This window comes from Zasmidium cellare (genome assembly GCF_010093935.1).
Source record: "Zasmidium cellare ATCC 36951 unplaced genomic scaffold M409scaffold_5, whole genome shotgun sequence".
NCBI lineage: Eukaryota > Fungi > Ascomycota > Dothideomycetes > Mycosphaerellales > Mycosphaerellaceae > Zasmidium > Zasmidium cellare.
This window is the reverse complement of record NW_022986949.1, coordinates 503,956-526,545: the sequence shown is the minus strand read 5'-3', so window position 1 is coordinate 526,545 and position 22,590 is coordinate 503,956. Positions and strand designations below refer to the sequence as shown.

The 22,590-nt window shown below is 54.5% G+C and overlaps 9 protein-coding genes across 9 annotated transcripts; 6 read left to right on the top strand and 3 right to left on the bottom strand.

Annotated features, from left to right (window-relative positions):
• Positions 1–569: 569 nt before the first annotated feature.
• On the top strand, positions 570–2,936 carry M409DRAFT_63680 (uncharacterized protein; the record flags this gene model as incomplete). Its single annotated transcript, XM_033815708.1, has 1 exon — positions 570–2,936. The coding sequence occupies one exon, from the start codon at positions 570–572 to the stop codon at positions 2,934–2,936; it is 2,367 nt and encodes a 788-aa protein (XP_033672256.1).
• A 700-nt stretch (positions 2,937–3,636) lies between these two features.
• Positions 3,637–5,937, top strand: M409DRAFT_50816 (uncharacterized protein; the record flags this gene model as incomplete). Its single annotated transcript, XM_033811639.1, has 1 exon — positions 3,637–5,937. The coding sequence occupies one exon, from the start codon at positions 3,637–3,639 to the stop codon at positions 5,935–5,937; it is 2,301 nt and encodes a 766-aa protein (XP_033672255.1).
• Positions 5,938–8,121: 2,184 nt separating this feature from the next.
• M409DRAFT_18481 (uncharacterized protein) lies at positions 8,122–8,670 on the top strand (the record flags this gene model as incomplete). The annotated part of the gene is made up of 2 exons (XM_033804517.1): positions 8,122–8,517; positions 8,581–8,670. 2 exons carry the CDS (start codon positions 8,122–8,124, stop codon positions 8,668–8,670), a joined length of 486 nt encoding a protein of 161 aa, XP_033672254.1.
• Positions 8,671–8,756: 86 nt separating this feature from the next.
• M409DRAFT_18480 (uncharacterized protein) lies at positions 8,757–10,408 on the bottom strand (the record flags this gene model as incomplete). Its single annotated transcript, XM_033804516.1, has 2 exons — positions 8,757–10,297; positions 10,351–10,408. The coding sequence occupies 2 exons, from the start codon at positions 10,406–10,408 to the stop codon at positions 8,757–8,759; spliced, it is 1,599 nt and encodes a 532-aa protein (XP_033672253.1).
• Positions 10,409–10,940: 532 nt separating this feature from the next.
• M409DRAFT_63678 (uncharacterized protein) lies at positions 10,941–12,016 on the bottom strand (the record flags this gene model as incomplete). The annotated part of the gene is made up of 6 exons (XM_033815707.1): positions 10,941–10,976; positions 11,030–11,527; positions 11,575–11,664; positions 11,719–11,834; positions 11,888–11,906; positions 11,960–12,016. 6 exons carry the CDS (start codon positions 12,014–12,016, stop codon positions 10,941–10,943), a joined length of 816 nt encoding a protein of 271 aa, XP_033672252.1.
• A 1,806-nt stretch (positions 12,017–13,822) lies between these two features.
• On the bottom strand, positions 13,823–15,502 carry M409DRAFT_63677 (uncharacterized protein; the record flags this gene model as incomplete). The annotated part of the gene is made up of 3 exons (XM_033815706.1): positions 13,823–14,876; positions 14,927–15,081; positions 15,485–15,502. The coding sequence occupies 3 exons, from the start codon at positions 15,500–15,502 to the stop codon at positions 13,823–13,825; spliced, it is 1,227 nt and encodes a 408-aa protein (XP_033672251.1).
• Positions 15,503–16,381: 879 nt separating this feature from the next.
• On the top strand, positions 16,382–18,106 carry M409DRAFT_50813 (uncharacterized protein; the record flags this gene model as incomplete). Its single annotated transcript, XM_033811638.1, has 2 exons — positions 16,382–17,540; positions 17,592–18,106. The coding sequence occupies 2 exons, from the start codon at positions 16,382–16,384 to the stop codon at positions 18,104–18,106; spliced, it is 1,674 nt and encodes a 557-aa protein (XP_033672250.1).
• Positions 18,107–18,601: 495 nt separating this feature from the next.
• M409DRAFT_18476 (uncharacterized protein) lies at positions 18,602–20,605 on the top strand (the record flags this gene model as incomplete). The annotated part of the gene is made up of 1 exon (XM_033804515.1): positions 18,602–20,605. One exon carries the CDS (start codon positions 18,602–18,604, stop codon positions 20,603–20,605), a length of 2,004 nt encoding a protein of 667 aa, XP_033672249.1.
• Positions 20,606–20,930: 325 nt separating this feature from the next.
• M409DRAFT_18475 (uncharacterized protein) lies at positions 20,931–21,824 on the top strand (the record flags this gene model as incomplete). Its single annotated transcript, XM_033804514.1, has 1 exon — positions 20,931–21,824. One exon carries the CDS (start codon positions 20,931–20,933, stop codon positions 21,822–21,824), a length of 894 nt encoding a protein of 297 aa, XP_033672248.1.
• Positions 21,825–22,590: the final 766 nt, after the last annotated feature.

Genomic DNA, 22,590 nt, shown 5'->3' with positions numbered 1-22,590 from the left:
TACACATGCAAAGCCGGACACTCCGCTGACATTGGAACATTCATCCTTCGATCCCAATCAGTGGGAAGTGATCTGACGAATTGGAACTACAACCGTCACTGTAGTTGCTAGCAAGTTCGAAAAGGGATGGTTAGAACCTGAATTCCATATTGCTCGGATTAAGAAGGGAGGCTATTACCAACCTTTTGTGTTTCTGTCTTTCGTAACCAGCGTTATGTAAGCCCTACCCTACATCAAACCCTGCATTGCGGGGGTCGTCCGACGTGATCGACAGCAGCGTGGCTTGAGACAGACAGGCAGGCCACTTCAGCTGCCAGCGCCTTACCGACATAGCAAGCGTTGTGTTCCCCTCCATTTCCTCCCGCCACGGAACCAGCAACCCTCTGCTCGCATGGTCCATCCCTGATACCATGAAGAGCACAACCCCCCAGTGACGAACATCCACCATAGCCGAACCGCACCAGCCGAGACCGAGGCGCAAGAACGAAGAAAGCCTCACAGATCACCCAAAAAAACCGTCCAATTCTACCCTCACCCTACCCCAAATCGAGCATGATACACCCGCCACCATGGACGCCAACGCCGAGATCCCCGCCCACCGCGCCTGCGCCGCATGTAGAGGCCAGAAAGTGCGCTGCATCCCCGACGAAAGCAACCCGGACATCTGCCAGCGCTGCGCGCGCTCCGGCCGGACATGCGTCTTCACGCCGCTGATGAAGCGCAAGCAGCGCAAGAGGACGGACACGCGGGTTGCGGAGCTGGAGAGGGAGATGAGGGCGATGCGCGCGGCGTTGCAGCAGAAGAACGAGGCGGCGCGAGGGGGAGCCGCGGGGAGTAAGAGTCCGGGGTCGGAGGCGCAGCAGAAGAGGACGAGCGAGCCGGTCGGGCTATGGTATAGGGATACGAAGCCTGATGGGGTGGCGACGGGGCCGGCGGGGAACTGGGAGTTTGGCGGGGAGGAGAGGAGTGCGATGGCGAGGGTGCAGAGGGCGGGACCGCAGCTGTGGCCTTCTGGGTTCAAGAATGGGCCTCTGCAGGATGTGAAAGATGTGGTGGATAGTGGGATGATCAGCATGGCGACGGCGAGACACCTTTTTGAGAGCTACAGGTCGGATGTGTTTCCTCATTATCCTATGGTTGCGATCCCGAACGATATCACGGCGGAGCAGATGCGTGCGACGAAGCCCGCGCTGTTTCTGGCGATTATTGCTGCGAGTGCTGGGAAGGAGAATTCGGAGCTTTCGGCGGCGTTGGATAAGGAGGTGTTGCAGGCGTATGCGACGAGGAGTCTGGTCCAGTCAGAGAAGAGCTTGGAGCTGGTGCAGGCGTTACTGGTCTCGGCAGTGTGGTATCATCCTCCCAGCAAGTTTGGGCAGTTGAAGTACTACGAGTACATTCATATGGCCGCGACGATGGCGATGGATATTGGGATCGGGACCAGGCCGACGCAGCATCGATCAGGGCGGTTCGCCAAGAGGGAGTCACGGCCGAGGACGATTCATCCTGCAGAGGATGTGAACAACCCAGATCTGAGCATGACGCCACGTTCGAGAGATTCTAGTCCAGATACGGCCAGCATTGAAGCGAGGAGGACCTTTCTCGCCGTTTACATCATCTGTGTGGGTGTGAGCATGAGCTTGAGGAGGCCGAATACGCTGCGGTGTTCGAGCTATATTCGAGAATCTGTGGACTATCTCGAGAGGTCGCCTAATGCAATACCGACGGACAGGACGCTGGTGGCGTGGACGAGACTAATTATGATTGCGGAGGAGATCAGCTCGTCTTGGTGTTATGACGACCCTGGTGGTATTGCATCGATTACTGAGCTGAGAACGCAGTTGATGATGAAGGATTTCGAGAAACGACTCACTGCGTGGTACACAAATCTGCCGGAAACAGACGTTGGAACTGGAGCGATGATGATCATGTACCACACCATTCGACTGTACCTCTTCGAAATCGCGTTGCATATCGACCATTCATCAGAAGACTTTAAGGCGCCATACCAGATGGGTGGCATACAGCCGTACCCGATTGAAGAGGAGGTACCGACTCAAGTGCTAGCGGACGCTATCGCAAACTGTATCCAGACTTCACATTCGCTGCTCAATACCTTTCTGGCCATGGACGTCGAGGGCTGCAGGTCATTACCGGTCTTTAGTTACGTGAGGATATCTTTTGCAGCGTTCGTCCTGGCGAAGCTGTGTTTGTCGGCAGCGCATCCACGGAGCCGGATAGCAAAGGTACTGGACAGGAGCAGTCTGAAGGTAGAGACCTACATGGATCGTGCTATCCTCCATGTGAGGAATATCGTGGGCGTCAAGCGAAGTCGTGTGCCTTCAATATTCCTCGCGCTGCTGTTCAAGCTACGGCAATGGTGTCTAAACCCGGATATCATCGATCATTTCGAGGACGAGCCGGCCCAGTCGAATCAAATCGAGGATGGGCATGACATGTCCAGCCGAATGATCCAGGATAAGGTGTCAGGAGGAATCATTGAGTTGGACGGCGCACGAATCACGGAGCAAATCAGTAGCAGCGAAAGCTCGCCGCAAGCCTTCAACACCCAGGGCCAGACTGCTGCTAACTCGTCGACTTTAGCACCGATAGATGAAATGACCTTCGTCCAAGGCGTCACACCCGTCTCACAAAGCGATAGCGTGCAGTACGGCAGCGGTTCTGACGAGTCCACCAGCGGCGCCTTGCCAGCACAGCGGCAGCCCATGATCAACACGTCAGCGCCGTCGAATGATGCCCAGTGGCAAGCGACAGGTGACCCTATGGTCATGGATAACGAGCTGCTGCAATTCATTGCGCAGATGAACGAGGGCGTGGAAGGTGGCCTGACGGGTTTGGATGACTGGGCGAGCATACCGCTGGAGCAGATGGAGCAGATGAACTGGTCGATGGGACATGGAGCTACGAATCTGATGTGATCTATGCGCGAGATGTTATGACTGTATGTGTGGGATCGATATAGAGGATTGGATTTAGACGATGCTCAGCAAGAGGTGGTGCCTGAGGCTACAAACGGCATGTGAAAGTCCAGCCTTGGCAGGAGGTCAGATGAAACGCCAGCAGCAAACGGCCTCGAGGGTCATGACCGGTACGTGAATAGACGGACAATACAACACCAGCAGTGAATGACGAGTCACACATGCTAGAACACTCGGGCAGGCCCGGTTCATTCTTCGCGAAAAAGGGCGTATTGTGACCTCCCAGCCACAATAGCAAACGGCGACAATGCTTAGGAGCGGGCCTTGAATAGAGACAGCTCCATGTGACCAGCGCACAATAGACCCGACGCTTCGTGACTATTGTGTTATTGTGCACGCGCGCCGGCTATTGTGGGCGAGTGACTCTCCTGCTTAAGAACTCTCTTCTTGCTCGTTCTGTCTTGAACTTTCTTCCTTCTTTCTGTACGAACATTCGAGAGACTCTGAAGACCAGCACACATTGCACAGCAAGACCAACCAATCTCTACAAGCACAGCAAGACCACGAGACCTCTCTACAAGCACAAGAAGATCATCCACATCCACATTCGCAGGCCGAATACACAGATTCCACTTCTTCGTCGCCACGAGACTACAGACTCCTTTCACACATTTCCGACACACACTCAGGATCATCCATCATGTCTTCCTACAACCTCGACAACAACATGTCCACCAACAACGTCGACAGCATCATGTCCGACAACAACACCGACAGCATCATGACCAACGAGCAGAGCCTCAACAACACCGTCAACCCCTTCGCTCCACCACAAGCCTCCTCCTCCATCACCACCGCCCCTCCTGGCCCCCAGCGCCGCAAGATCAACAAAGACTTCACCAAAGACACCAAGACCAAGACCGCCAAGTGCAAGATCTGCGGCGACCGCATCAAGACCTTCTCGCACCAGTGTGGCACCTGCAAGCTCCGCATCTGCTCTGACTGCAGCGAGGCCGACGGCGCCAACACAGACGCTCACAAGGCTGTCGCGCGTGACTACCTCGACGAGGGCTGCTGGTGTGGCTTTGCGAGCAAGTTCAATCCGGCTTTCAAGGATCGTATGCCTGGTGTCAAGATGAGAGATGAGAGTACTGGCAAGACCAAGGCGGGTTCGAGTGCGGCTGCCTCTGGCTCTACTACTGGCAAGAGAAAGAGAACCAAGTCGAAGAAGGCGGTTGAAGCTGAGGCTGAAGCTTCTCCTGAGCTTGATGCTACCGCTGCTGGCGCCGAGTCCGAGAGTCCAGACAATCCTTTCAAGATCCGTACGCCAACTGCTGCGATGAGTACCGAGTACTTCTACGTTCAGCCTTCCAACAACAGCACGCTCCCAGAATCCAGATCTACGAACGATGCCGATGTCGAGTCTTCCAGCCCAGTTCAAGAAGCTCAAGAGCCACCACGAAAGCGTCGCAAGTCCAACGACTCGACTCCCAAGACCCCAGCAGACGACGTTCAAGATCCATTCCTCACGCAGCAAAACGCTGGCAACTCCTCCTCAAGCCTCTCGTCAGCACCATCTGTCCTGAACGATCCAGCTTCTGAGGCCATTGAAGCCGATCAGTCTCCGCAGTTGCAACGCAGCACCAGATCCTCCAACTCGAGCGAAAACATCGTCCTCGCTGGTCCACCTCCACCACAACAAGCTGAAGTCCAGACCTCAAGACCACGCAGAAGCACCAGAGCTCTTCGTGCGCAGCCCACTCCATCGACTCGCAAGACCAAGCAGCCAGCTCCTCCCGCACCCAAAGCGATCCCGCCTCCCGTCCTCGAAGACCACATCGTCATCATCGGCGCAGGCGCTATCGGCATGTTCACAGCCCTCCAACTCGCCCAGAAGTCCGCCAGCAAAGGCAAGAAGCAGAAGATCACAGTCGTCGACATCAACAGCGAGCCTTTCGCCCTGGCCTCCGGCCACAGCGCAGGTTTCCTCACCACACACGGCATGAAAGAGTCCTGCGACAAGCTCATGGCAGCCGCCATCAACGAGTGGAACGAGCTCACCCAGTCGGCCGACTTCCGCAAGGCTGTCAAGCTCTCCTCCGCCGTCTTCTCCCCCACCGACGACGAGAGCCTCGCCCCCTCAACTGCGCTGCCCTGGTTCCGCGCCGAAGAAGGCCGCTTCACCGCCGAAGACACCAACACCCTCGGCCTGCTTTCCCCCGCCTCTCTCTCCGCCTGGCTGTACCGATCATGCCAACGGCTCGGTGTGTTGTTCCGTTTCGACCACCAGCCCACGGAGATCAAGCGCGATCGCGCCGGCGTGATGACCGGCGTGATCATCAAGCACGCCGCCGAGGCCAAGAAGAAGCCAGAACTCCTCTCCTGCGCGCACCTGCTCCTCGCAGCAGGCGCTTTCACACCAGACCTCGCCGCCCGCCTCTTCCCCTCCGGCGCCCCTCGCCCCGCCGCCCAAGCGCTCCAGAGCGCCCAATGGGTGCGTTTCGACCACCTCCCCCTGCCCGCCACCACCACTACCGCCAAGCAAGGCGTGCTCCTCCCCCGAGGCGAGGCGAGTCCCATCTCCCTCATCTCGCACCCCGCCCGCCGCTCCGTCATCCTCTCGGCGGCGTGGCCGCTCGCCTCAGCCCGGAGACTGGGCGCCTACGACGCCCTGGCGAACCCCGTCCACGACGCCGCGGCGCTGCGCAAGCTCGCTGGTGAAGCCCTTGTCGTGGAGGGGGTGGACTTCAGCCGCATCGGCACGACCGATGCGTGCTATGTCAGCGCCAGGCCGGTCCTGGGTGAGGTGGGTGGGATGGGCGTGGGCGCGAGGGTGTGGCTGGCGTATGGGTTTGGGATGGTGGGCACCACGGTGGCGCCCGGGGTGGGCAAGGTGTTGGCGGAGAGGGTGCTGGGAGAGGGGAAGGGTAAGGTTGATTTGGGGGGTTTTGGGGGTGAGTGTGGGGTGGTGGGTGGTAAGGGCAAGGGCCGGGCGGTGTGAGCTTTGTTGGCGGGTTTGTTTGTAGATCTCCTTTGAGAGGCCGAATGAGAACTTGTTGGCTGCTTGAGTATTCTCACTTGTGTCTTTCTCTCCATATCTCACTGGTGTTCCAAAGGCTTGATGAAGCTCATGGTAGCGTCGAAGTACGATGAAAGATGGAGATTGACTATTAAGCAAAGCTATATCATCGTTACCAGCGCCCTCTGAAATACTTAGGCATCCTCACCTGCCCGTCCCTCTCCATATCCCGACTTTCTCCCAAGGCCTTAATGCACTTCATGATAGCGTAGAAGCACAATGAATGACGGAGGACTGCCCTCAAGAGAAGCCCTATCATCGTCGTCGCCGCCCTCTGAAATACTCCTCACTTGCCCGTTCCTCTCCATATCCCAGCCTTGTCCCAAGACTTTGATACACTTCATAATGGCATAGAAGTACGATGAAGGGAGGAGAATAAGTGTCAAGCAAAGCCATATCATCGCCGTCTCCGCCCTCTGGAATACTTAGGCATCCTCACTCGCTCGTTCCTCTCCATACCCCAACACTTTCCCACGGCGTTGATGAAGCTCATGATAGCGTAGAAACTCAATAAATTACGGAGAACAACAGTCAAACAAAGCTATATTATCGCCGTCTCTGTCGTTCAAAGTATTTGAGCATCTTCACTGAACCATTTCATCCATATGTCATCGTTGTTCCAAGGCCTCAATACAGTTCACGATAGCGTAGAAGCACGATGAATGGCGGGGAACAACCGTCAGGAAAAACCATACCATCGTCGTGTCTGTCATTTCAAATATCTCATTATCCTCACTCAACTATGTTCTCCATACCTTAGCGTTCTCCAAAGGACTTAATACCGTTCATAGTAGCGTAGAAATACCATAAATGGTGGAGTATAGCACTTCATCAGAGTCACGTCAATTCCACATCTATCTCTCCAACACCGCTATCGACCAGGCTGATGATGGTGCCTCGCATCGCTTGGTCTGCTGAAATGCAACTGGGATGGACGTTTCAAAAAGAAATGTTGATGTGACTTGTATGATTGTCAAGGAGAGGGTCCGGTGAAGCCCATGATAGCGGTGAAGTACCACGAATGACGGAGAAGAACTGTCAAGCAGAGCCATATCAATATTTCTCCTACTCTCCAACAATGCCTTCTCAACCAAGCTTCCTGTCGCATCTCGCATCTCTTGGTCTGACCGATTGCAATGGAGATGGACGTTCCAAGAGGGAATGTTCATTTTAACAGTATCTTCGTGAAGGAAAACAGTCTGATGCCGTTCATAATATAGTAGCTTCGAAGTGACCTGAACAATGCAGAGCAAACATTAAACAAAGCCATCTCCATCTCCATCTCACTCTCTCTCTCTCTCTCGCACATCTCAAGATACTGAGCTTCCCTCCGCATTGGGTATCGCTTGGAGCTCTGAATGATGATGGGGATCGAGGTCTTGACTTGTATGGAAAGAGAGCAGGTCGTCGCTGGGCGCAGTTCGTGGTAGCGTAGAAGCACAATGCGCGATGGAGAACGAATGTCGAGAAAACCCGTATCAACATCTCCTCTTTCTCTCGAATACTGTGACAGACTGAGTTTCCCATCGCCCTTCCCATCGCTTAACCAGCTCGACAATAGCAGGGATGGGCACGTCCTTCCAACCATCAGGAACAGCCAATCTACTCAGATCCACGGCACGAGCATCGACAAAAGTAGACGATAATGAAGAAACACGGCACACGACCTGCAACCGACCTTCATCATGTCACAGAATGACTTCAATGGCAGAAGGAAATTGTCGAAGGAAAAAGAATGCGGCTGAAGCACGCCCAACCTCTTTCCGTCCAGAGGTCGATCGTACCTGTGCGCACGAGACCCACTTTTTTCTACTGCTTTCCTATTTGGGACATTGGACTTCACAGCGAGAAAACATGCCAAAAGGGAATATAGGTAGGAGGGACTGGATTGGGTATGGATCAATTTGGAGGTGGGATATATATGAAGGGTGATGGCAATGGGTTTTGGGGTTCTTGTCACATTGCACATCAACAATCAGTACATCGACAATCAACACATCAACGACAATTCGACCTCAAGGCACAGAAAACCACCTCCTGAACCATCCAACAGCAGAAGACCATTCAATCCAACCCAGACCAAACCACCACCAAACACCCACCACCATGTCATCCCCCACCACCCCACTCCCCCTCCCCCCCTATAACTACTCCTACACCTCCATCCCCCTCGCCTACGGCCTCTCAATCCTCCCACACGCCTACGGCCTCACGCGCCTAATGCTCGCCACGCGGGGCCAAATCTCCAACTCAATGCCACGCACGAACCTCGAAGCCTGGAAATCCAAACTCCCCACCCACCTCTGGAATCAACTCGCTCGGGCCCGCGGCGCGCACTTGAACAGTCTGGAGGTCTTTCCGCTGTTCGCGGCGGCGATGGTGGCCGGGAATGTTGCGGGCTTGGATGTGAAGGATCTGAATGGGACGGCGGCGAGTTTCTTTTTGGCGAGGGGGGTGTATATGGTGTATTATATTGGGGTGAGGAATGAGATGATGGCGATGGTGAGTGTTGTGGCCGTTCTTTCTGCTCTGGTTGTGTGGTTTTGCTGACTTGGTGGGATCTAGGCGAGAACGGGACTCTGGGCGTGGAGTATCTCTATCCCGATCATGGCGCTGATCCGTGCTGGGAGGAAGGCGGCCGAGAATTCGCAGTAAGGGCGGGGGGTATCGTTTCCCAGGCGCTCGAGGGCGTATCCATCGACAGACCCAATGTACAGTATTCGAATCCAGATCTCCATCACTCACACCGTCGACCTCAACGTCCCCGACCAGAGCGTGTTGAGTTTTCGACTCGCCAGGCGCCGAACTTCCACACTCTCATGACTGAGATCCTCTTCGAAGTGTTCCCGTGTCACCATAGCCGTATGCGCCACCCCGACTTCATGGCCTGTGAAGAGCCACGAATGCCGATGTGATTGTTGCTGTTGCAGGTCGATGATCAATCGAGCCAAAGCTTGGACTTCGGTTTCCAGCCGAATGCGATCCTGATCGCAGACGATAGCGAGGAGTCGTTTTACGAGGACTAGACATTCGATGGTTTCCCCAAATATCTGGCGTCGTAGGCCGACTTCGGATGGTAAGGGTGTTCGTAGCGATGACGCCACGCAGTACGATTTGTACTCTTCCAGCCAGTCCAAGTATTCCTGGTGGAGTTTACGGAGTCGATCTTCCAGCTCGGCGAGGGCATCGTCATTGAACAGGTCGTCTCCATCCATCACTTTCCCGACGTCGTGCCACAAGGTAGGCATCTTTATCATCAACTTGCGGGTATTGATGACCAGCGGGGTACGATCCGTGAGGTAGTTCGTTTCCTCAGCAAGAGACGTATATAGATCGAGCCACTCGGGCTGATCCAAGTAACATGGCTCGTCAGTGATCAAACACTCCGAAGTCACAGGACCGATATGCCCAGTGAAAAGCGCCTTCTCAAACTCTGACTTGAAACGACCAGGACTGCGATGTCTGACGAGCCGCATTGACCCCTTTATATGAGACGTCCACGCAGCTATCCGAGTAGTGTCAAGAAGCTCATGCAATGCCATAAGCTGCGTAGCCGCCAGCACCTCCGCCGACGTCGACGCACAAGGATCCGATATCGAATCCTGCAGCATTCTCAAAGCTTTCGCGTACATCTTCATAGTTTGTCCCGGACTAGCAGGGTAAGGCGTGAGGACCTCCGAAGCTTTGGCCAGGACGCAGTCGGTAGCTGCGGCTAAGCACTTGTTCGACTCGTACATCTGCGGGATATACTCCAGGAACGACCACGTCTGCTCCTCCATGAGGGTGAAGAGGCGCAGTGGATCGGCAGATAGGAGAGGAATCGCACTTCGGCTAACGCTCCAGCTTGTGAGGATGGACAGCTGGGGGATATCCACGCAAAACTTGGCCCTCGTGCGTTCGTACGCGGTATCGCAGCTCAAAGAAGGCAGGAGCTGGGACCAATCGTACAACTCATTACTGGTCCGTCGAGTAAGGACCAATTGATTAGTCGACTGCTCGCTCCACTCGGTGCCTGCTGTGCTTTCCGATGCAGGCTTCTTGCTGCTTGGCGTGTCGCTACCCGAAGGGGACGAATTCGAGGATTTGGAGCTTGTGTCTGCTACCGTTGACTCGATTCGGTCGTTGGTCTCTTCTTCCTCGACTACGACCACAGGTTGCCGCATGTTAACACGCCCATAGTTCCCTCGTTTACGTCTCGCAAGGCCAACGTCTTTCATCGCCTGCTTCCGTATCAGAGTCCTGACAGCTCCATCTTTTGGTGCTTTTGGGCCACACGAGACGACTAGAACAGGGTAGTCAGTGTCTGGATGTTCAGCCACCCTCTGGTCGACTCACTGAATGGAAATCCGCCGTCTGCTGCGCTGTCTTGTTTGGCAGCATCCTTCTTCGCCATGGTGACTTCTCAATTCGCTATTGTCGGTCTGGTAAGAAAGAGTGCTATACCAGAAATTGGTGTTAGGTAACATCTCATGATGCTGGAACAGTCACCACCCGCGTAACTTTTGCGCACCTCGAGGCTGAACATGCAGACAGGGTAGCGAACGCGAAGTCAGCTTCCAAATAAGCTTTACCGGGGTACTGAAACCTACTTCCGGTAATGATCGACGTGAAGCCTCAGTGACAGAGGAGTTTTTGCCGTCAGAAGTCATGGTCCGAAGAGATGGCGATATCAAGTTGGGGCGTTTGCAGGGCTTGGATATTCTAAGCTTTGTAAGACAGTCGTCTGATATCTTGAAGAGTACAAGGAGCCTGTCGCACAGCATGGACGGCACGAGTTCGGGTCGACACGGAGGAAGTACACACAACGAAAGGTCGGCATGTTGTCGAAGTCTGATATGATGTGCTCTATACTCTCACGGTGGGTGGACAGACCTTATGAACCCTCATTCATACATCGAGAGCGTCTCGTCGTGGCTCGTCTCCCTTCACTTCGACCGTCCACCACCAATATCCTGGCCCAGCTGTTGCAGGGTTAGCTGCCCGTAGAAGTCGAATCCTTGAGGTCTACACTTACCCGGTATCCTCCAATCTTCTCCCACTCGACCTTTTGCCGAGTCACCGGCAGCGGTCTCCTCAAAGCCTTGAAGCTGCCCTCTGCCAAATTCGTGAAGGCGCGGTTCAGCTCCTCCTGGAATTTGTTCTCGGCCTTTGCAATCTCCCTCACGATGCCCTCCGCACTGCTTGCTCCGCTAAGCTCCAGCTTCTTGCTCGTGCTCATCCTCACGTTGCCGTCTTCGTAGTAGTGCACATCTACTTTGACGGTTCCACTGAGGCTGTTGCTGGAGGGGTCAAGAATGTATGTGCTTCGCCAGCGGCCGTTCCAGAAGTTTTGTGCCGAGTACTTGTTGGCGACAAGAACGAGGGCGACGGCGGAGTCGGACTGAGTTGAGTAGATGCCGATGGTTGAGGAAGGAAAGTGTTCGGCGGAAGCAGAGCCGAAGGCCTTGAGGAGGGACTTGATCAGGTCGGAGTGCTGGCCTTCGAGAGGGTGTTGCTGGGTGTTGGAGGCTTTCTGGAAGAGCGTTAGAAGGATAGCGTAACGCCAGAGAGTGTCCGTACCTGTGCAGCATGGTCTACTTCAAACGACGTCTGGCTAGCAGTGTCATGGTATCGTCCGTCGCCTAACGAGTTATACTCGCTGATGAGCACCTGCCCAGCAATCAGCTTTTGCCCTAACCCATCCATCAAGTATTGTCCTCTTACCGCCTCACTGCCACCTGGCAACTTGACCGTCACATACTGCTCTTCATTGTACTTCTTGAACGCGGGATCGAGGGACTGGAGGAGGTTCGGTTGGTTGCTCGCTAACGCTTTGATGTCTGTTCGGCAGTCTCAGTACGGCTACGAGTATCCTGTCGCTTGCTATGCGTACCATTCACGACGTTGGAAAGCTGGCAATGTCAGCTCAAGTCGTATTTCCCAAAGCCAGGCGCTTCCTACCGACCTCTCCTGGTGGGGCCGACTCGACGAACGAGGCGACTGTCGCCTCTTTGGATCCCATCTTGCTGGAAGATCAATTCGTCCTTGTGTTATTCTGGCTGTGGTGGGGTTGCAGTTTCAATTGCGGAGTTGTGTTTAGGCAGTTACAGTTGGCCGGGTGGGTGTTCAGGTACGTCGATCACAAGCAAAGCAAGCAACAAGCTGGAAGGTCGGCCGATGAACGCCAAGACATATCCGTCGACGCTTTCTCCCACTACTCTCGGACAAACATTCAAGATATCAGAACACGAGTTTGGAGATCGGGGAAGACAACAGTGATTTAATGTTTGGGCATAATGATATGTCCATCCTCCTCGGACGACTCGTACAATCCTCACTCAAACTCCCCATACTCCAATGCTACAAAACACACCTCAGAAGGTCGCATGCCCTCCTCCGTATTCAATGCCGCTGTCCAGTCCCTATCGCTCAAAGTCGCTCCAAATGCCGGAATTGCTCAAGCCAAAGGCCTCACATGACAGTCTACATCCCAAAGTTAGCACCACAACCCACTTACTCAACCTCTCCTTCCGTCATCTCGATCAACACGTACGCAAGGAATGATACCTATATGCCCATCAGAATTAGCATCTCTCTCCCAATTAACATAGAAAAACAGTCTTGAACTTACAGCATTGACAATCATCACCTAAAACCCCAAAACACAGATACAGTTAGCCGCATACTCCCTCGACCCTCGAACGAACCCTGGCAGGACGATTAACATACCACACCAACAAGGCATCTTCACGGGCGGCTTCCCCATCACACTCTTGCCCACACCACTCCCGGAAGAAGAGCTGGCACTCGAAGTCGCAGACGTCGTTGATGGAGGCATGATCTCGCGGGGCCGGGCTAACAAAAGTCTCTCCAATATTTCTCAGCTGGTTTGTTCACGCAGGTCCTGTCGTCGAGCTGGGATTGTCCAGGAGATTTGGGGGGAATTGGACGTGTGAATGTTGGAAGAGGAGGAGGTTGTGCAGGTGGTGTTTGGGCGCCACGGAAAACTTGGCCAGTGCACACGTCATCCTGGCTTTCTGCTGCAGCGCCTCGCCAAGATCACATGGGTAAGGCGAGTTGATGGGAGGCAGTGTTTTGGGATGTGTTGTTCACAAAGTCATTCAGATACTAGAACCAAGTCTTAAGACACCCCTTCTTTCCATCGTCTCTAATCCGAGCCCTCGTGCGTTTTCATGCGCATCACCAAAGTCCAAACATCGAACGCTGACTACACGCCTCCCAAGCGTCTCCACTTTTCACGTGCTCGCTCCGCTAGCGCTCCGCCACAATGGGCTACGCCTCTCCCGCCAACCAAACGAGCCTGCAAAACAAGCCTCTCGCTTCGACGTCGAAGCCTACAAGACCATGTGTCGAGTTCCCCTGTGGGCCCGGGTGTGACTGGTATGTGTACCAGTCGAGGAACGGCAAAGAAGAGATTGCTGATGAGAAGATATTGCAGTGCGTTGTGCTGTTGTCCTATACCGTGCACGGTGATGTGAAGGGGAAGGCCAGAAAACAATGCGGTGTATATAGGGGTTATGTTGAAATTTGAACGGTGTCGATGCAAATGCAAGGCATAGATGTTGTGGAAGATCTGTTCTCATGTTACTCATCATGTGTCTCATCTACAAATTGAAAGTCCTTCTCCATAGCCAGTTGGATGACCTCCTCTATCATCGCGGAGATCCTGCCTCTCATCGTTGTTGCGCTTCACTCAGTGAAGTCTCGATCGTTGCTCTCGATTGCCATACATTGTGAAGTTGCTCCTCTCCATGCCGCCCCTCACATAATTCCATATGCCAAAATGCAGTAGAACACCCCGAAATGACTACACTTCCCTCCAGCTCATGCCGGCACGCTCATCGAATGGCGTCTTCGCGGCATGCGAGTCGCCGAATGGGTCTTCATCGCTCTCGTCCGCAGGTGCCTGCGGTGGTGGTGGAGGCGCGGGCTTGGGCGGCATCGGTATTGAAGCCGGCCGTGGTGGTTTCGCAGGTGCTGTGTCAATCGAAAGTCCGGCCAATTGCTGCTGTGTGGTGCTTATATTGCCTCTCTGTGGAGCCGGAGCCTTCGAATTCTCCCACGCATCGCTATCGCTGTCATCATCGACACTGCGGTCCATGATTTCGTACGCAGTCAGGGCCTTTACCAACTCATCATTGGCGTTGACAAGGCTACCAATCCATTGCTCAGACTCCACATGGGCAATGTAGTAAAGGATCTTGCGCCTAAGATCCTTGCAAGCCTCGAACCTTCGCACGACCTCTGGGTTCGTTGATACTCGCTCGTTCTCACGGTTGATCAGCTGAAGCCCGTTGACCAAGTTCGTCGATGCGATTGACGCTTGGGCGATGCAATTAGTCATGTTGTCCTTCTCCTTGGAGAGACTGAAGGACTTGTTGCCACTGCTTTTCTTGTCCTTGAACAATTTGGACGAGAAACCAGACGATGTTGGTGTCAAAGTAACTGGTCTAGAAGGAGCAGCAGCTTGTACTGGAGGCTGGGGCTTGGAGCTTGATCGGGCTCGTGTCGGTGGCTCTGCGAAAGGTGACTCGGCGTCAGAGTCGGCAGCAGTGGTGTCTTGAAGGACCTTCTGTCGAGCAGCCGCAGGTCGTTGGGTTGCCGTCTTTGGAAGTTCCTTGTACAGGGTGGCAATGCTCTGAAGTCCAGGTGTGCTCTTGTAAGCATTGGCCCATTGCACGAACAAGACCTGGCACTTTCGTCGAACTTGAGCATCGACCATGTCGTCACGGGCCATCAGTCGAAGACGCTCAAGCAGTGGTTCATCGGCAAAAGCCCGCTGGAATCGTCCTCCAGCATTCTGAATAAGACCGTCCAGGATGACAAGGGCTCTAATCTGTCTGTGAGGGTTGCCATATTTGCTGGCTATTGTCAGTTAAAGTAGTCTACATTAGAATTGATGCAAACTCACAGCTTCTTTCGAAGAGCTCTGGCAGCCTCGGTTGGTCCTGAGTCCTGGATGCGAATCACGTCCACCAAGTCGATGATGCCTCCAATGTCATCTTCCTCGTATTGTTCGCTTGTTAAGCGATCAATCTGAACAGTGATAGCCGTGTACGGCTTCCTCTGCGAGAGAATCCAGTCTGTCAGCTTATTCTTAAGGCGATAGGTCCGGCATGTGAAGCATTTGCTGGGATCGCGACAGTAGTGTAAAGGAGGAGGTTTTCTGGAATCGGGAGAGCTGTTGATAGGTGCAGAGTTGAATGGATATGGTGGAGGTTTCTCAGATCCGTCTCGATTGCTGGTCCACTGCTCTATCGCAATGACCTTGGAGACGCGGAATTTGGGGGGTTTCTGCTCGAGAGCAGCGGGATCATAAGGACAAGCGTAGTTGAAGCATTTCTCCAATATGAGTTTTTGCATTATGCAGGCAAGCAAGTGGAGACCTGACCGGGAAGCAGTGAATGGCCGAGTCGGGTGAAGAGGGTGGGTGGGGGTAGGCAGAGTTATGAAATAGAGAGATACATACTGATGAGCCGCTAAACATAGTGTAACGGCCAACCACCCCGCCTCTCTTAGGCGGAGCGATCGAGATGCTTGAAGGAGTGCTTGCTGCGGCGAAGGACGCAGTTGGATCAAAAGGGGGATTGGGATGGAATCTGCGGTAGGGCAATCAATGCAGATGTTAGCAACGTGCTTGATGTTGAACGCGCTCGACACCACGGGTCTCGATGGCCGCCAAGGGCTATTGCGCGAGGCCTGGGCCACTCACCCGTGCAACGTCCAGTGTGGCCTGCTGCAGAGAAGCGCGTCGTTGCGTCGGCCGCTGGGGAAGCACGCGAGACCGTGAAGAAGGCTTGATCGGCGGCTGATCCAAGCTTGAGTTCAAGCCTCCCAATGTGAGACCGAATCCAATTCCAGAGCGTGAGACCCCTGATGTGGCTGAAGGCGAGAGCAAGTCTTGTTCTGACGGCAGCTTGATTGACGGCAATGAGTTTGATGACATAGGCGTGCAGTGGACGAGGTGAAGTCACGCGGCCGAGCTGGCAGAAGCTGGGAAAGAAGCGCAGTCAACCTGGCTAGCAGCAACACAGGGACTTGATTCATTTCTCCAGCCTCGGGATTAGCCGCTCTGGCTGCCACGAGGAGCTGCCGTAGCTTCTCGGTACATGTAACCTCACCTCCTCCTCTTCGTCGTCGCGTCAACGCCGCCAGCGCCCATCCTCATCAATACAACCGTTGCCCGCTCCCTCTCACGTCATTTGTACCCAAGTACGACATCTGCTGCCCCGACGCTGAACATGCCCTGGCGCGGATGGAGTGAGGATCAAGTGCGTGGCAGAGCACAAGCATCACGAACGTGAGGAACCACAGGATCAAGATTCAAGACATTCGTGCCACGTGCTCATCTCGCAGAATCGCTCCCATGGCCGGATTCACTCCCATCAACGCGTCCGCCTCAGGAGGCATTGCATCCTCGCAAAGCCAATTCGAAGGAAGCAGAGAAGCGTCTGACCAGCATCCCACGAGAACCGTTGCCTCGGAGTACCTTGGTAGAAAGGAAGATCTGCCTGCTGCGCCTCTCCCCAAAAAGATCCATACCAAAGGCAAAAAGCGGGCGGCAACTGCAGGCGATGCTGGCAAAACTAACAAGCGACGACGTTCGAGCAACATCGACGACAGACTTCACGTCACCAAGTCTCGTGGTCAAGATGAGAAATCCAGCAAGCCGGACTGTACTGACAAGCCTGCGAAGTCTTCCAAGCCCAAGAAAAAGACAGCGGCATGCAAACAGCCCAAGAAGAGTTCGGGCACGGTAAGTTCAAGCAATGCTGAGGCCGGCATGCCCATGACCAAGCCTGTCTCGGTTTATGCTCAAACAACGTCGATGGATGCGCTCGATTCAACATCAGCAGCACGCACCTCTTTTGACTCTGTCAGAGCCAATGCTGGCCAGAGCTTCACTCTGTACCAGGGACCATCTTCGAACTCGTCCTTTCATTCCAACGTTCTATTTTCTCAGCCTTTGCTGACACCGGTTTCCAACACATGTCCACATGGCTCGCACGCGAACGCAGGAGCCACTGACGAAGCCGAAATTGGCGATGACTTTACCCTGCTGTCTTCAGATGACGATATTCTCGGCGCAGAAGTTGATTTAAACTTGAAGATTTCAAAGCAACCTCACCTGCCAGACAGGAAGAAGGATACTGCAAGTTCAAGAGCATCAATCACTGAAGATGGCAACCGACGTACCACTCGGCAGAAGAAGGCTGTCAATTATGCAGTTGAACAAAGCTTCCCATCAATTGATGAAGTGCAGGACATCCAGTTGGAAGCACCAGACAAAGCGAAAACAAAGTCACCAAGAAGGCGAAGCACAGCAACCCTTGGCGGCGAAGATGACTTTGGTGATATACCCGAAGACGAAGTGGTAGAACTAACAAAGGAGGTCGAGGAGGCTGTCGAGGAAGGTCGACCAGTTACGCCACCGCCGCGTAATCGAAAGCAGGACATGCGCGAGGTAGATGAGCATGAGGACTATGAGGGTGCACTCTTGTCCGACGCGGAGCGGAAGCTGCTCGGTAAGTGCGAACTCTTCAACATGTTCAAGACTGGTCGCTAAAGATTCGCAGCCAAGATGAAAAACGCCAGCGAGGGCAAGATCAAACCAATCGTCCGCAAGCCATTTCTACCAGCTGTGCTCGACAGATCGCCCATCTTTGGGGCTTCCAAGAGCACTGTCGTCCGCACCTCATTCCGACTTGGTGAAGCCTTGAACTTTGGTGCTCAGGCAGTACGATGCAATGAAAACGCCATCATCGAGCTGTATGCTAGAGCCACAGTCTCCAGGCGAGAGGGCCGAAAACAGCACTTTGTCTTCAAGGACCTCTATCACGACAACCCGCCGTATCTGGAAGGCACCTACGAACTTTGGGACCAAGCTCGACTGTGGGATCTCGACAGCAAGCCGTTTCTCAAAGCCAGAGGTCCCGGTATCCTCAGCCGCGTGATCGCTCGCATGAAGCGTGAAAGCCAGAAGTGGCGACTTGAGATATTGAATGTGTGGGAAGCAAGCTGGGGAGATGTGAATTACGTGGCGGGAATCTACACTGGCGAGGTGTATGAGGAGGACGAGTACAACATTTGAGGTGTTCTGCAGCGATGTTCTGCTTCTGGGATTTGCTTGCGATGTTCTAGCTATTGATCGGTACTTGCTGGCATGCATGTGGCTGCTGATGTACGAATGAATGCGAATGGTTTCACCCAGGATGCCCTGCATGCTCACGCACTCGCTTGCTGTAGATGTTCCGGTCGTTGGCTGAAATCTGGATCGAAGATGGGCTACGATTTGTTGGCGCGTGTGATTGGCGCTTGCAGCTTTCTCCACCTTTGACGCCATGCCGTGCGTTTAAACAGGGCTCGGTGCATGAGACATAGATTTAGAACGACCATCGCATTTCCAATCTCCTCCTCCCTTCTTCCCTCTCAATGTCAACGATTACACAATGGCGGAACGAATATAACAGCCCACTGGAACGACATCTGCTGATATCCTGCCCACCCGGACGCACCGGGCTTGGCGCGACCGAACCGGACTGCACCGAACGGCGTACCATAGATCGTCTGGATTGCTGGAGTTGGCATGGACGACATCGACGAGCCTGTCATGCGGCCGGCGTCGACGCCAGGTCGCAAATCGTCCAAATCAGGCCGCAGCCTGTCCGATCCGCCCACCAACACGACACTGGCGCCCTCGCCGAACTTCAAGGAGCGTAGCAAGGACGACCATGCCGTTCTTCCCACCACCCCGAGGCCTCCTCGGCGGCCCGATTTTCTCTCTCGCGGACTGACATTGCAGCTTCCGCCACCGCGGGTGGTCACTGGTGACGTGCCTGCGCCTGCTCTATCACCATTTGCGATTCCTCTCTCGCCAAAGCTCGACACTCACCAACCGTACATGCAAACACCGGGTCTTGCGCATTCACCTGCCACAGCTCTGCCCCGCCATTCACGCGGTCTGGACTTTTCACGGGCATGCACAAACTTGCACCACTCAACTGTTCCTGAGCGTAACAGTCCAGACTCGTCGCCTGTCATTACACAACGAGGTGTCAACATCCCTGGACGTAAGATGTCGGTGGGAAGTATGGCGCTCGACTCGCCAAATGTCAATGGTCCGGGCAGCTTGCCTTGGAGTATGGCGCAGGAGAAGGGCACACTGAGCAGTTCCATGGGCAGCGTCAACATGATGGGGTCGGAGAGCGAGAGTTCTGATAGTGATGACGATGCCAGCATGGGAGAGGACGCGGAGGATCCAATGTTTACGACACCTCAAGTGCACAAGCTGCAAAATCCGAACGCACCAACACCATTCAACCCACCCACGACACCTGGCGGCAACACGTGGGGGACTGGCGCTCACTTCTCTCCGGCGCAGGCTTCACTGATGAAGACAATCAGAAGAGCGAGGTTGCATAAAGGCGGAAAGAGAAGTAGGAAGAGCTCGAGCAGTGCTAGCAACAGCGGCTACAGCTCTTTGGCATCGCCTCGAGCTCAGTCACCACCCGCGATGAGGAGCATCGAGGGTGCTGCGAACGGCGGATACTTTTCGTGGGCAAACGCTGCGCGGAGTAGGCGAGAGAGCTTAGCAATGGGCACGGACGGGTTGAATATCTCGAGTGGGAATGACAGCGGTGATGAGGCATCCATGACTGCGCCATCTACTCCAGGTGTGGTACGGCGTCCTGTCGTCCGGCGCGGCAACCTCCTCCCCAAAACCAAAGGCTTTGCTCGAATTCGTGCTGCATTGATGGAGGAAGCTGCACCTATTGACACCGATGTGCGAAAGGAAGCAGAGACAATCCGACAAGTCAGAGAACGAGACAGCAGTGTTGGAGACCTCGACCTCCAGCACGATCGTCCACAAACTGCAACCGCAGCTTCATCACCCAACCTTCTACCCGCGGTGCCAGAATCGGCACAAGAGGACTTTGGCAGAGAGACAGAGGGCGATAGGGGCTTGGGAGTGAACTTTGCAATTCACGCCAGCCGCAACAGCGGTGGCATGGAGTATTGGAACCGATTTGACCCGTCCATGCGGACACCACCTCCACCCAACTTTGCGCGGAACAGCAGCAGCGTGATGTCCGACATCGACTCGCCGATGGGTGACTTCATGCAATGGAGACGGCCTCGAGCGAGATCTTCAGCATCAGATGCTTCTGAAGCATTTCAGCCAAATGGCAGCAGCGCCATTCCAACAGGTGTCAGCGACGATCTGCATCTTCAAAAGTTCAAGAAGCGACAACGCGAGGACGACTTCGATATTGCAACCATCAAGCGACGCGCTGTGTCACCAGGCATGAGCTCTCAGAACAGCCCCGTTCTCACGAACTCGCCGTCTGCCAAAGACTCTACTATCATCTGGGGCCAACCTCCGGAGAGAAGAGACAAGCGGGATCCGTCATCTGCTAATAGCGATGGCTCATTGCCCGGGTCTCAGAACGCTCTACCGCTGGGAAGGGCAGGCGGTGGTGGGTCGGTGAGTATGCCGAGTGGTGGGAACTTGGTCAGCCAAGGCAAGAAGTTGGGGTTGCAGCCCATGGCTGATACGAATGACGGCTTGATGAAGATGAGCATTGAGTGAGGGAGGATGACTTGGGTTCTTCCATGGCATTTGTGTTTTGTATTAGCGTAGGCGCTGGGTTGGGAATCACGGCTCTTGATGGCCGCAAGGATAGGACGAGGTACTGGCTTGATATCTACGAATGAGGTACGATCAAACTCGTCTAGGCTCCTCTTTCACACGTTCTCTTTTTTCATGTGATCACGCTAATCAAAGCTTCAATCAAATCGATGGCGGGGAGAAGCTAGCGCGCGAAGCGGAACCAGCTCCGCCTGGATCTTAACTTTTTGGCATCTTCAAGCTGCGACAAACCACCAACACACGCGACCAAACACACACTCCCAACATGGCGGCCGAACAACGAAAGCTGCTCGAGCAGCTGATGGGCGACCAGCTCTTGGCTGGACCCGGCACGCAAAAACAAGCCGCCCTCACCATCACCGACCCCAAAGTCTGCCGCTCATACCTCTGCGGCAGCTGCCCACACGACCTCTTCACCAACACCAAGCAAGACCTGGGCTCCTGTCCAAAACAGCACCTCCCAAACCTCCGTGAAGAGTACCAGAATGCCAGCGACGCGCAAAAGAGGGAATGGGGCTTCGACTTCGACTACCAGCGCGACATCGGCAAGTACGTCTCCGACTGCGATCGCCGAATCGACACCGCGCAGCGCCGTCTGGAGAAGACGCCCGACGAGATCCGGCAGACGAATGCACTGCTCAAGAGTATCAGCGACTTGACCAAGACGATCGAGGCGGGGATTGTGGAGGTGGAGATTCTGAGTGAGCAAGGCGCTGTCAATCTCGCGGTGCAGGAGTTTCATAACTTGAAGCTACAAAAAGTGCAGAAGGATGAGCGGGAGAGGGAGCTGAAGAGTTTGAGCGATACGTCTGGGCCGAGTGGACATCAGAAGCTGCAGGTCTGCGATGTTTGTGGAGCGTATTTGTCGAGGCTGGATAATGATCGACGTCTGGCGGATCATTTCTTTGGAAAGATGCATTTGGGATATGCGCAGATGCGGAAGGAGTATGAGCGGTTGAGCAAGGAGTTGAAGGGTAGGGCGCCGCCAAGGAGAGAGGAGCCGATGGATGATGGGCGCTACGATGATGGCCCATACGGTGGTGGGAACTACGGTGGGCGAGGATTTGGTGGACGTGGTGGTAGGGGCTTTGGAGGAGGAGGTGGTGGAGGCTTCCGCGGTGGACGAGGCGGTGGCGGAGGATATGGGAACCGGTGGTGAGGTCCATCTTCTCCCACACAGACTACTGGCACTTTGATTACTGCACGATTAGCGAGGCGTCGGGGGCGAATGACTCTAGGTACGGCGTTCACGATGGGAACAGATGGCAGAGATGCTTCTACTGGCACTTTTCTACAGTGGACGATACGAGCGCCGGCAAAGCGCTAGAAAAGCACTTCATTCCATGTTGGTTCACGACTCGATTCTCTTTCCTCCATGCGGTTCGAAGCCCCCAGCTCTATCAACACGTCTATGATGCCTCGATGCTCCCAAGTCTCGCGGTACGCCCTATTGCAGACCTGGTATGTTTACCCGCATTCGCATTGACTGCGTATTCGCTCCATTGGCCTCAGGAATGCACGTCAGAAAGCTCTCGGCCGTGGTGTGCATGTGCTCGGCCGCTGGTGGGAAGCTCCGAACAAGGCTGCGCGACAACAATTCCATACCCTACCTCGCATTTCTGCGACAACGTCTCCGCAAAAAAGACCTCGCCATTGAGATCCTGCGGAATTCTGGAGCCTAGACGCGAATGTATCAAAAACGAGATCAAAGTACTGGTCAACGAGCGACTCTCAGCCCACTGCTCACAAACGCGAACCGGAAGCGGAAGCTAAAAAAGTTTCCGCTCGCCGTTGCGGCGCGGGCTTTCACATACCCACCGCTCCCTCTTCGACCTCATCCGTTCCAGTTTCCCTCCGCTGGCTGCTGCTGAGGCCCATGTCGAAGAACGCCTCGTCGTTTATCCAGCTTATACTTGCATAACACG